Genomic DNA, 14,214 nt, shown 5'->3' on the forward strand with positions numbered 1-14,214 from the left:
CAGTATCCAGCAACCATCTAAGGTAAGGATGTAGGTGGCTATCAAGAAGGAAGATGATGGGATATCAAGTAAATTCATCCCTGGAAGTCAGAAGAGGTGGGAAGGAAGTTAAAGAGGAGAGGGAGGCCATGAGAGCACAGGAAAACACTTCAGAGATACCCGAGAGAGCCCTGTAGGCGTGTGCAGCAATGGGGCAGAGGCTGCTTCCTGGGCAGGACCTCTCACAGGAGCTAAAGCCCACGTGGCACCTGTGGAGACAAGGTGAAGGGTAGGAGCTGCCAGCGTGGATGCCTGGCAAGAGAACAGATATGGACCTAAGGCCACGGCTTGCAGGGGTGAGGCCTGGGGTAAACTGTAGAGCTGAGGTCCAGAGGCTAGTAGGGACCAGAGCTTGGGCCACACGCAAGGAAAAACAGCAAGACCCACAGACTTCAGGAACACGAGCTTTCCCCTGACCTAAAAAAGCAGAAAGGACCAGCTCTATCCCAAAGGTCATATGAGAGTATGTCACAAAAAATGCCAAAATAACCTGGGAATGGGGCATGCACCCCACTGTACATAACTCATTCTATATGTTAACCCCTGACTCAAGTGTGTTCTGCTGCCATGAGACCTCAACCTTTGCCTCATGCACCTACCTATCAATCGCTAGAGGAGCAGGGAGAGGGAAAAGATGGCGGTCTTCCCAAAGAGGACACTCACCTGCCTGGTTCAGAAGACAGGGGCTCTGAATGAAAGCACGGTTATTTGTCACCAGGGGAACAATTGGCAGAGACTACAATGCAGGCATTCTAGAAACTGGGCACACACAAGCCAGGGTCTCCTAGACCTGTTCATGGCTCTGCTTGTCACATAGCTGTGCTGGCAGCAGGCTGATGGCCTCAGCTGTGGTGGTGGCACAGGGAGAAGATGTGTTGGTCCTTCCAGCTCTTTTGAGTCTTGGAAAGTACCTGTCCCTGTAAACCTTGGTCCCACTAAGGTCCCCTGTTATGAACACGCCTCTGCTGGTAGTAAGCTCACGAGCAACGCAGAAAAGATTTTTACCCCAAATCTGCTTCAAAACAAGACAACTTCTGAAAATACTATACAAGTTTACTTAAACGGAAGCAGCAGCATCCAGAGATGTTAAGCTAGGCCTTGGTGCCATTTACTTCCCGAGCTGTGCACATGTGCCAGGCGTTCTGCCACATGGTGGGGACATCGAAGGAGGACACAGTGAGTCAGAGACTCACATATAGAATTAACTATGTACAGTAGTGATACCTTGGTCACTGGGCCCTGGGATACATCAGGTCTGTCATCGACTGGGAGGGACTTTGGCCCTGCCATTTAACTTCTGCAATTGCAACAGCAGGTATTACGATTTGGGGAGTTAAGAAATTATCTGGCATAGTGGTTCTCAACTGTGGGTCGTGACCCCTTCGGGGGTCTAATGACTCTTTTACAGGGTTTGCCTGAGACCATCAGAAATTGTAAAAGGTTACGATTTATAACAGTAGCAAAATTACAGCCATGAAGTAGCAACAAAGAATTTTATGTTAGGGGTCACCGGGAGATGAGGAAGTGTATCCTAGGGTCACAGCATTAGGAAGCTCGAGACTATAGTAAGAGCACAATAAACGTTAGGTTTTATTCTTCACTGTTTTAGCTCACTACTTTTGAAGTGCCTAATCATAATTTGTTGAATAGTAGTGGTTCCTAGAAATTTTTTCTTTGTGATATATCATATCCCAAGATGACCTCAAACTTTAATTATGTAAATGAGGATAACTTTTAACTCTTGATTCTCCTGCCTCTGATTCCCAAGTGCTGGGATTACAGGCATGCACCACCATACCTGCTTTACACAATGCTGGGGACTGAACACACGATTTCATGCATGCTGGGCAATCACCCTATCAACAGTCTTATCCCCAGCCCTTCTTTTTAGGTCGTTTAAATTTGTTACCCTATTGATATATGTGTATGTGTGCATGTAGGTGTGCAGGGGTGTGAGTACGTGTATGTGCATATGCTTTTACCAGGGTATCATATTGTCTGTGTAAAATGTCCTAGAAAATAAAATGAAAAGAAGAGAATAATGGGAAAAACTTATTAAAAAAACCAAATACAAGAATTACTAGAAAACAAATTTCTGAATCAGAGTAGCAAGTAGACAATAAAAGCACATAAGGAAAATATGAAATCTAAGACAAATTCCATCAGTGCAGCTGAACGTTGGTGTTGGCTGAGCAAGCTGGAGAGATGGGGACATCATAGGGGCTATAGCCAGATAATAATGTTCTGTTCTTTCAATATAACTAAAAGGTAGGCTAGTCCACAGATTTAATTATTAAAAATAGCTCGGGTCAGGACCTGAGGAGACAGCTCAGTGGTTCAGAGCAGTAACTGTTCCTCTAGAGGACCCAGATTTGGTTCCCAGCACCCATATGATTGCTTATACTCACTCATCGCTGCAGTTCCAGGGAATCGGGTGCCCTCTTCTGAGCCCCCTGGGCATCAGGCACACATACGGCACACGGATGTACATGCAGACAAAACACTCATACACATAAAATTACAAGAAATGTAATTAAAAAATAGCTAGGGTCAGTTGGGTGTGGGGGTGTACTCCTAAAAGCCCAATACTCGGGTGACTAAGGCAGGAGGATTGTAAAGTTTGCAGCCAACTTGGTCAACATAGCAAGTTCACAAATACAAAGTTAGATCCTATCCCAACAAACAAAACAATAAATAAACCGGGCGATGGTGGCGCACGCCTTTAATCCCAGCACTCGGGAGGCAGAAGCAGGCGGATCTCTGTGAGTTCGAGACCAGCCTGGTCTACAGAACTAGTTCCAGGACAGGCTCCAAAGCCACAGAAAAACCCTGTCTCGAAAAACAAAAACAAACAAACAAACAAAAAACAAAAAAAACCCAACAAAAAAAAACAAAAAACAACAACAACAAAAGAACAAACAAAACTAGGGCTGAGGATGTGACTCAGGTGGCAGAGCCTAGCATGTGTGAAACCTGGGTTTGATCCCTACAACATCATACACAGGTATGGTGGTGCATAACCCCATCACTCAGGAGTTAAGAGAGAGGAGGACCAGAAGTTCAAGGTCATCCTCAACTACAAAGTGAGTCTGAAGATAACCCAGGCTCTATGAGACTGTCCCCCAAAACAAAAATAAACAAACCAACCCCTCCATGTCCTCCTCTCCAGCCAGCAAACAAAAGTGAACATACCACTACCACTACAACCCCAAGTGTAGTAGATAAGGTTATTGAACTAATGCACTCTATAAAACCCACTGCCATTCACCTGAGGCCAAGACTTAGGAAGTGGTTGTGTCTGACTGTGGCTTAGAGATGGGGAGAAGCTGCTGTTACTGTCAGGCTTGGTGGTCCCAGCTCAGAATAATGACATTCTGAATTATCTACAGTGAGGGGAACCACTTGACAACGGGCTAACCAGACTTTGAATAAGGCCCTCCCGGCATGTGCTGTACAGGAGATACCAGAGTGTAAGTGCAGGTCAGATACTCACTGTTTTCCGCCACAGAATTGCACGGTACTGAGGGACACGCTGATTGTTCTGGTCAGAAAGGGTCACAGACAAGAAGAAGGGGCTCTTCTCCGCATCGTTTCCAATGTAGTTCTGATGGACTGGAGAAGAGTAGTTGGTGAAGATCCAGCTAGTTCCTTCAGCCAGCAGTGGCCATCCACGAGCAGTCATCCCAAGACTGGCGTGGGCAGGAACTGACCACTGTGTGCCCTGCTATCCTAAGACTGGCATGGGTAGGACCTGATCACTAACTGTGTGCCCACTTCCCTTCACCAGGAGTGGCTAGTGCCCACACGAGCAGCCTTCCTAAGACTGGCGTGGGTAGGAACTGACCACTGTGTGCCCACTTCCCTTCGCCAGCAGTGGCCAGTGCCCACACAGGCAGCCTTCCTAAGACTGGCGTGGGTAGGAACTGACCACTAACTGTGTGCCCTGCTATCCTAAGACTGGCGTGGGTAGGACCTGACCACTGTGTGCCCACTTCCCTTCACCAGCAACAGGCTCAGAAACGAGTCTGTTATTCAGTGTTAGCTGAGACAGGATGAGAAATCTGCCAAGAGCCTTCTAGAAAGATGCCTCCCACCCCCAGATGTTCCAGTGTCAAGTGATGTCTGCTACTGCAGCCTTTTGTGGTCAAAAGGAGGGCAAGCCATCACACCAATAGTAGGGAAGAAGAAGAGGAAAAAGGGCCTGGGTTTCTAGTATCACTGAACTCTTGACACCACCAACCACAGGGCTTTCCCTGGCTCATCTATAGCTTGTTACATAGACTATGTTGGCCTCAAACTTTGTTCATTTCTTTCTTGTTTAAACCAGTTTGAGGTAGGTTATGCATTACCTCTTTGAATGCTGCTGGCATTCAAACTCACAGCAACCCTTCTGCTGAAAAGCCAATGCTGTGGGCACTCCGGGCACAGCCCTGGGGAAGATGGCAGGCATATTTCTTTCTTTGTAAATGCTTCTATATTTCCCACCCACCTACGCAAACCTTGCGTGTCCAGACATGAACTTTAACCTTTTAGAATAATACCACAACAGTTTTTTTTCCCGTGTGCAGCACACTGCTATGTATGTGTGTTGCACACACATGGTGTATGGGGGTGTGCATGCCTGTCTGTAACTTAGGAAGCCAAAGGGAGATATTGTCTTCCTTCATTGCTCTCAGCTTTGCTGTCTTCAGGCAGGGCCAGTGAGCCACCAGGACCCACCTGTCTTTGTCTCTCCAGTGCTATGTTACAGGAATGCTCAGCCATGCCCAGATATTTTACATGGGCCTGGGGATTTGAGCTCAGGTTGTCAACGTCGCAGAGTAATTCCCCTCGCTCTTACCCTCTGAGCCTGTAACAGGTTTTAAAAAGACACTGCTCTCATTTCCTGGCTTGAGAATCATGTGTAGCCGGAGGTTTTTCTCTGTGTTGCCCAGGCCAACTGGATTAGTTTCTCTCTCGCCCGCTGGACCAACAACCTTATAGAATAATCAATCACTCAGAGGCTAATATTAATATATTGTTTGGCTGATGGCTTAGGGCATTATTGCCTAGCTCTCACCCGTAAATTAACCCATTCCTAATAGTCTGTATGTCACCATGTGGCCGTGGTGTTTCCTTAGGTGTTCTGGTATCTTGTTCTATAGGTGGCTCACTGGCATCTCTCTCACCCTGCCTTCTCTCTCTCTGTTTGAATCTCCCGCCACAGGCCAAAGCAGGTTCTTATTAGAGGGAAGAATACATATTCACAGCGCACAGAAGGCCATCCTGCATCACTCATGCTCTACAATGGATGTCTCATTGAGTTCCTCTGACATTTCACCTCCCACATGAGTTTTTCCCTCCATTCCCAGCCCCCTCTCATTAGCAACACACCTGCTTTCTGTCTTTCCATGTGTTCTCTCTAAATGTAGTCTAAAATCTATGAGCAACTGAACTCCTGGCATGTGTCAGGCACTGACTTATGTGTTATTTCTGCAATCTCATTGGAAGCTTTGCTCAGACCTTGAGGGAAGGACTAGAAATAGCTCCGCTTTACAGACAGTGAAGCCACGTCCAAGTCCTTGGGTTAGCGAGAGCAGAATCATGTTTCAAACCCATTCTGCAGGCTCCATGAGGTCAGGGGACAGGCTCATTTTGCACTGTACCCCTCTGCGATGTACACTGCCCACCAGACAGCAGGTAGAGCTTGAATCCACGTCACTGGTGAGTGATTGTGGCAGAGCCACAGTCCTACGGCCGAGGTCTGCCAGGGAAACCGCTGCTGTCCTTCACAGTCTCAAACGAGACACAGCCACACAGGTGTGTACTGACCTTGCTAAGTTAAAGCCTTTTCCATCCTGAAAAATTCTTATCTCTCAAAGATGAGATGAGCTAAGTCCCCATTTACCAGGCTTAAAACAAGCCGGTGGCAGTGGCATATGCGGAGGCAGACAGATCCTGGAGTTCGAGGCCAGGAACGGAACAAGTTCCAGGACAGCCAGGGCTACACACAGAAACCCTGTAATGAGAAAAACCCAACCCCTCCACCAAAACCGAGTCCAACAAACAAACAAAAATCTCCAACAACAAAACCCAGCCCCGCAACACTCCTCCCAAACAGTAGCCCCTGTCAAGAAAGCTCCGAGTTTAGCCTTCAACTACAATGCTCGTCACGGACCCTGATGTGAGCTGCCCTGACACTGTCACTCCACTCGTGCAGGGTGTTGGAGATCATGCAGTTTTGAGCATCACTTCTTCCCCCAGCTGCCAGGACGGCGTAATTACCTTGTCCTAAGAAATACTTGAAATACCATCGGGTGTGGTACTCAGGGTTTTCTAAGTGCACGTCTGTTCTTCGCCAAGTGCCTGGCAGAGCAGCTGCGTTCTGCAATGGAACAAAGCTGTGTTGTTAAAAGGTGTACTTAGAGAATGAACACGAAGCCAGCAGTAGCCCAGAAGCCAAAGAACCAGGGGGGAAAGTCACCATTAAAAGCATACACATAAAGGCTGTAACCACATGCTCTCACTAGCAGTGACATGTGAGACAAAGTCACATCAAAGAGACATTCCAGAAGCCTGCAGGGTGCAGGAATAAGGACGAGCGGACCCAGTTCTAACAGCAGTGTAAAGCCTTTCTTTCCTATGGCCTATGGAATCCCAATAAATGGGAACTACTGTCCCCAGGGCACCGGTTCTCACCACCCTACCACCGGCACACTGCACCCAGGGGACATTTCTTAGCATCTTACACAAGTTCGTTTGCTTCGTAGAATTTTTAAATGCATCTTGGCAATTACCCAGTTGGTATGGAAAATGTGGGCAAACACAATGAGTAACCCTATCAAAAGATAACTATTGTATATATGACGAGTGATCTTGGTTGCCCACTTGACAGATCTGGAATTAACTAAGAGGAAAGTCACTGGGCACATCTGTGAGAAGCCACCAGGCACATCTGTGAGAAGCCACTGGGCACATCTGTGAGAATCCACCAGGCACATTTGTGAGAAGCCACCGGGCACATCTGTGAGAAGCCACTGGGCACATCTGTGAGAAGCCACTGGGCACATCTGTGAGAGAGTTTCTGCATTAGGTTATTTGAGGTGGGAAGATCTACCCTAAATGTGTGTGTGTGGGAACACCTTCTGGTGGAAGCCTGAAATAGGTGGTCCAAGGGAAAAAGTTTTTTTGTGCCTTGTTGGGTCAACACCTCTGTTGCTGCCATGACTGATGTTGTTATTATTTGCTGATATCAGGACCCTGAAGACCAGTGGATCTCCAGGAATCTTCTAGGCTTTCAGTACCAGACTGGGATTACTGAGACATCTATCTTTGTGGATCAAGCAGCGATTGGGTTCTCAGCCATTCCAGTGTGAAGACAGCCATCATGTAAGCCAATCTAATGGCTCTCCTCCCTCCCCCTTTTTTTTCGAGACAGGGTTTCTCTGTAGCTTTGGAGCCTGTCCTGGAACTTGCTCTGTAAACCAGGCTGGCTTCAAACTCATAGAGATCCACCTGCCTCTGACTCCCAAGTAGATATTCATTCCATCACTTCTGTAGCTTTAGACTCTAACTAACACAGTCTCCCCCAACCCATATGCAGGTATCTTTTTTCTTTTCTTTTCTTTTCTTTTTTTTTTTGCTTAACAACATAGAATCATACCAAATCATGCAGATTGGAAGATGACAGATATACACAGTGGTTAGAAGAGGCCATCAGATCTTCTGGAGCTGGAATTACAAGCAGTTGTGAGTTGTCATGTGGGTATGAGGAACTGAACCTGGGCCTTGTGCAGGAGCAGTAAGTGTTCTTAATCTGAGCCATATCTCCAGTCCCTCTTTCCCTGTCTTTATGAGACATTAAACACCCTTCCAGGGAACATCCTGATGGCCAGGCTGAGACTGTTAAAGTCACCGGAGAGAAGCTCCAAGGGCATTACCTTTGCCACGGTGGGAAGCAGACTATACACGGCATGTGTTGTGATTCTGACATGCCTTGGTGACTTTCTAGATGGTTCTGATCAGTTTTTTATCATATTGAAGAAGTTTTCGTCAATTCTCAATTTACAAGGAGGCTTTCAAAATTTTTCTTTGCCAGATCTTTGTAGAGGAGATTAAATGGAGGAGAATATTACGTTGCAATAGGTCTAAGGCTGAATGGTTCTTCGATTTCTGGACCTCCCTACTAGGTTGTGGTATATTCTCTGAAGAGACCACTAGACTTTTAAAAAGATGGATGTGTCATGGTTGTTCCTGAGGGCGTCTGCTGATCCGCTGGCTGCTTCTCTGATGTTACTATCTACTTAATGCCTTTGACCAGGTCTCTCATTGAACCTGAAACTCCCTGATTGGTTAGACTTTCCAGACAGTAAGCTCCAGGGCCCCATCTGTCTCTAACCTCCACACCAGTGCTGGGATTACAGGTGCCTCTCGCCATGCCTGGCTTTTTACATGGGTGCTGGGGATCTGATCTCAGATCCTCATGTTTGTACGCAAGGATCTTACCCACAGAGTCACCTATCCAGCACAGCCATGTTTTCCCTGAGTCACTGAAGACTCGGTTACACAAGTAAAAGTTCTTTATCCCTGAACAGTGTCTGTTTCTCAGGAAAAGGATCTTTTCTTACATAACTAGAATACAGCCCTTTTCCTGGTGCTGGGTATTGAATCTGGATCCTTCCATATGCTAGGCAGGTACTCAACCATTGAGCTACACCATGCAATTCAGCTTTATCAACTTTGGAAATTCCACATCTATACAATATATTATCATCTGTATTTTGAATTTGTCAGAATAACGCTGATGCAAGCTCCACCCACCCCACCCCTTCAGCGCATGATCATTAGTTGCTGCATCTCATTTAGACGTCCTTCAGAACATTTTCAGATTTTTGTCTTTTGTGACAGTGGCATTCTGAAGCACGTAGTGTCCTCCCTTCCTTGTTTTTTTTCAGTAAAGCATTCTTTATCCGGTGGCTGTCTGATGCACCTCCACAAACATAATCAGGGGCTGCAAACCTAGTCAGAGCACTATGTAGCTAAGGCTGTCCTCAGCTCATCAAGATAAACTTGCTTAAGCTGCCTATGTGCCCCCTGTTGGAAAGGTTAACTGTGATCACCCAAAGGTGTTCCCTCTGTTTGACCTTTTGGGGTGACTCAGGAGCAGAAAATTGGCTTCTACTCTTTGGAGGCTTTCTGTATGTTTCATTATCTACACTCACTTGTCTCTCACCGAGAGCCCCTGCCAGTACTCCTGTTCCACAGACCTCTCTATTGCACAACCAGGTACACAGAGCCAAGGCATGACCCCAGAGTACACTGGCCAGCCTCAGGTCTTACTCCACCCAACAAGCTGGCCTCCTCCACTCAGACTCCACAGAGGCTGGTGTCATGGACCCTAAAAGCTTCAGGAGAGCTTGGAGAGAACTCTGTGGCCCTGGCACAGTCAGGCTTCTGGAGCTTCCAAGACCCAGCTGGAGAAACAAGAGAAATTTCTTCCAAGCCGAGCCTTAGCTCAGGGCTTCTCTACGCGCTGAACTGTGCATTGTGGCTCCGCTACTTAGCTGCTGCCCCAGAGAGCTCTAGGCGGAGCCTGCAAATCTTTCTTTTCCATTGTTTCTTTTCGTCCCTTTCTCTTTTCTCCCACTCCTTCTCTTTCTTTCTCCCCTCCAACCACCCCTCTCTTCCTGAAGTACTGAGGCCCAAAGCCAGGTCCTCCTTCCTATGAACAAACATGCAGGAGACTCTAGTGACAATTAACTTTGAGAAGCAATGGTCTATACCAGGAATCAACATTACAGAGTTTCTGAAACTTGCTGCTGAATTGGCTCCCTAATGCATTAAAAATCCTATGGATCATGGCATGATAAATTATGTTTAAAATGTTTCCCCATTATCATAGTCTGTGTGTTTTGCATTTAAAAACAAAATTCTGAAAGGAGCCCATAGGCTTGACTGTCAGACCCTTTGAAGCTCCTGCCTTGGTCACACAAGTCCTTACCCCAGGGCTGAGCACCACAACTGCAGAACAGAATAGTTCAGGGAGAGGCAGACAGCAGTTGAGAGCAAAAGACAGGACCGTGGCCATGTTGTACACCTCTACTGAGAGTGAGGTATTAAGGATGAAGTCTTTTCTAAGGACTGAAAAGCTTTTTCACTTGTATCTTCACTGAATACTTAACTGAGATGGAGTGGGGAACCCAAAACCTGTGAGTCCTGCAGAACCAGACCCATTCTGTCCATTGTTAAATGCACACAAGCAGGAGAGACAAGAGTATACATGGGAGCTGACAAAAGAAATGGAGGACCAAGAAAACCCTGTCCAGGGCCCCGCAGAAAAGGAACTCTGTATCCTGATGACCTGCAGCACTGGCAGAGAGCAAAGGGAACACAGGAGGGTGAAGGCAACTGATTCCCATGTGTCCAACCCTGTAACAGTGACTGAGACAGAGATACAATGTTTCCAGGCAGCCCCTAGCCATTACCCAATCACAGCCGACTCCCGGACTTTTCTCTCCATGAGTTAGTTTCATCTGCTGCTGGACTTCACAGGAATGAAATGCATCACGTGACTTCACTTAAGCCGGGTTTTTCACCCTTCAGAACTATGTCTGTGACATTCATTTTTTTGTTCATGCAGTGATTCCTGCTTTTTCATCACCACAGGACAAACGCCAAGACTGATGTATTCACTCTCCTATAGCTGGATGTTTAACTGTATGGTTTAGAGTATACGTGACCAAAGCTTCTGTGAATAGGACTCTGGCCTCGGTGGAAACACACAATCTTACGCATTTGGTTCTAGTAGCAGCAGACAGACAGATTTCCAGAGAAGATGCATCACCCTGTCTTCTGTTGGCACCGTATGTCAGTGCTCTCACTTCCCCATGATCTCCAGCTAAGCTCTGGGCATCCCAGGCCTCTTCTTTTCAGACGTTCTGAGGTGCTGAGGTGGTGCCTAAGTGCATTCTTAGTCTTCAGCAAGTCCTATTTTTAAGTATGACCTGCTTTGTTGGAGGATTTCAGAGACAGACAAATAACAGCAGTTTCAGGTGGGAATGAAAGAGAAACACATGATCTGACATCAAAAAGAACGTGAAGGGATGATGAGATGGCCCAGTAAGGACACCTGCTGCCAAAGCTGATGGTCTGGGCTTGACCTTCAGGATCCACATGGTGGGAGGACATACGGGCTGTCTTGTCATGTCACCACGTAGTCCATAAATGTAATTATAAACCAAGTCAAGAGGAAATGTCCCAATAAGTTCATTTTCTAGACAACTGATGTTCAACATTATTCCCTTTGAGGCAAACGTTTGCTTCAGAGACCTGCCATAGGAGAATGGACTTAGCGTCCCACGCTGCACGTGTGCCCAGCGAATCCCATGCCAGCTAGTGAGTTCTGCCGCTGAGAAAGCCTTATTATTGCTACACCAACCACAAAGACACGAAAGCTTCTTTTTGCTCACTGCTTCCCCCTCCTATTTTGACTTGTGGGAAATGAATGAGGGGCACTGAATCTGACCCAAGTATTTTGAGAAGAATTTAATCAAAATCCATATAAAACACCCAGTTCTGCTTGAGTATCCTCAAATATTTGCCATCCAGCAGAAAATTCACACACACATTCAGGCTACAAATGAGACCCCTAGTTTTATATTACGCCTGTGATTCCTCAAAGTCTTCCCATAGCGGGGGTGACAGAGGAATTAATGCATTTAGCTAGCTTTGCTTCACAGGTTAGATTGCTGAGATGACACCAGGACAAGGCAGGTTGGACTTTTTTCTTTTAAAGCCTCTCTATTTTTAAATTACTGTGGTGGTTGGCTGGAATGGGAAATGCCTCCCCCAGACTCAGGTGTTTGAACAACACTCGGCTCTCAGTTACCAGCACTGAGAGGTTTAAACAGTGCAGCCTTGCTGGAGGAAGTCTGTCTCCGGGAGCAAGCTTTGAGACTACATCGCCTTGTTCCACTTCCAGTTCACTCTCTCTGGTGCCTGCATTAGAGGGGTGAGTTCTCAGCTGCCTGCTCCTGCCGCAATGCCTGTTGCCTGCTGCCATGCTTCCCAACGGCGAACTCTTGTCCTCACGAACCGTAACCAAGCTTTCTTCCCTGAGCTGTCACTGTCACGACACTTCACTGCAGCAACAGAAAGAGCTAACACTGACGTACTAGAACTGTACACACAAAGATAAACTCACTGCGGAAAAGGGAAACCAAACAAAACTTCAAATCTTTTCTCCCCCATCCTCCACACTCCATCCACCTCCTCTCCCCAGGAAAACCATGTGACAAAATTGGCTTGACTACGCCTGGATCTTGGTTATGTATTTACAAAGATGTGTTTAGTATACATGTGCACAAATTCACACACTATACGTATGCACTTTCACACATGCATATACACACAGTAGTGGTAGATAAACGTGTTTTCCTATTAGAGAAAAGACCCTAGGGGCTGGGAATGTAGCTCAGTTGGTAGAATGCTTGCTGAGCATGCCATGAAGTCCAGACTTCAATCCCTAGACCCACAGAAACTAGGCACGGTGGCGCAGGGCTATATCCCAGCATTTGGGAAGTGGAAGCAGGAAGATCAGTTTGATTTCATCCTAGGTTACACGGAGAGCTTGAGGCTAGGCTGAAGTACAGGAGAACAGAAGATGGGAGGGAGGGAAGGAGGGAGGGAAGGAGGGAGGGAGGGAGGGAGGGAGGGAGGGAGGGAGGGAGGAAGGGAAGGAAGGAGGGAAGGAGGGGAAAGGTCTGGGAAAATGTTCTGCTAGAACATCAGAATCTACTCTGTTCTTGTTAATAACTGCTTAAACTCTTTTCTCATTTCTTTGTTTTTTAACTCGGGATTTTTCTGTGCAGCCCTGGCTGTCTTGGTGCTTTCTCTGTAGGCCAGACTGACCTTGAACTCACAGAGATCCAACTGCCTTTGCCTTCTGAGCGCTGGAATTAAAGGTGTGTGAACTACCATCACCCCGCTTAAATTCTCTCTCTCTCTCTCTCTCTCTCTCTCTCTCTCTCTCTCTCTCTCTCTCTCTCTTCCTTTTTTAAAGAGTTAAACACTTGAGCCAGGCATGGTGGAGCACACATTTGTAATCCCTGCACTTGGGACATGGAGGCAGGAAGATCATGAGTTTAAAGCTCCCATAAACTACACAGAGTTCTAGGGTAACATGGTCTATATGGTAAGACCCTGACGCAGAAACAGAAACAAAACACTTAAAAGCCCTTGTAAACTATACACAGAATGGCACAGAGCCGGGAGCTAAGGCACTCCAGCTGCGTTCTGACCCTCCACTATTTCCCAGAGCACGTTATTTTTGTTTGTTTGTTTGTTTTTACATCCCAACCAAAGTTTCCCCTCCCTTCCCTCTTCCTAATTCCTCTTCCCCCACACCCCCTCTATCTGTCCACCCCCATCCATTCCTCCTCCACTGTTTCTCTTCAGATATAGGCGGACTCCCAAGGACATCAGCCAGTCAACGTGTGTGGAGTTGCAGTGAGACTATGGCTCCACCTCTTCCATGAAGGCTGGATGAGGTAATCCAGTAGGAAGAGTGGGTCCCAAAGCACACATCAGAGTCAGAGACAGCCCCTGCTCTCACTGTTAGTAGTCTCACAATACCACACTACACACTGTCACATGTATGCAGAGGGCCAGGTCAGTCCCATGCAGGCTCCCTGGTTGTTGGGTCAGTCTCTGGGAGCCCTATGAGCCCGGTTTAGTTGATTCTGCAGGTTTTTTTGTGGTGTCCTTGAGCCCTCTGGTTCCTACAATCCTTCCTCCCCCTCTTCCATAGGATTCTCTGAGTTCCACCTGATGTTTGGCTGCAGAAGCATGTTTTTTAAAAAATTATTTTCAGTGATGTGAAGGTATGCGGGAATGTGCATATAAGTACATGTGATTAGTCTCCTGGAGCTGTAGTTAGATGGTTATGAGCTATCTCATGTGGGTACCGGAAACTAAACTTGGGTTCCTGCAAGAGCAGCAAGCACTCTAAACTGCTGAGTCATTGCTTCAGCTCCCAGAACAAATGGTTTTAAATTCTTATTTGTCCTTTTGGAAATGTTCTCACCGATTGAAAAACATCTTTTCCATTACCTCGGAACTGGCTTTGATGTCCAGCACTCAAACATTTCTTCTATGATAGTATATACCCCACTCTGCATTGTGTGTGTGTGAGTATGC

General features: G+C 46.7%; 1 protein-coding gene across 7 annotated transcripts in view; it reads right to left on the bottom strand.

Annotated features, from left to right (window-relative positions):
• Garnl3 (GTPase activating Rap/RanGAP domain like 3) overlaps positions 1–14,214 on the bottom strand; it is a 146,405-nt gene that overhangs the window by 61,823 nt on the left and 70,368 nt on the right. For all 7 annotated transcript variants that reach the window (XM_075985910.1, XM_075985911.1, XM_075985908.1 and 4 more), the window contains 2 exons: positions 6,304–6,403; positions 3,533–3,651 (listed from right to left, as the gene is read on the bottom strand). In XM_075985910.1, the coding sequence (XP_075842025.1) occupies positions 3,533–3,651; positions 6,304–6,403 (219 nt within the window). The remainder of the gene's footprint in view (positions 1–3,532; positions 3,652–6,303; positions 6,404–14,214) is intronic.

Source organism: Microtus pennsylvanicus, chromosome 9 (assembly GCF_037038515.1).
Source record: "Microtus pennsylvanicus isolate mMicPen1 chromosome 9, mMicPen1.hap1, whole genome shotgun sequence".
Lineage (NCBI taxonomy): Eukaryota > Metazoa > Chordata > Mammalia > Rodentia > Cricetidae > Microtus > Microtus pennsylvanicus.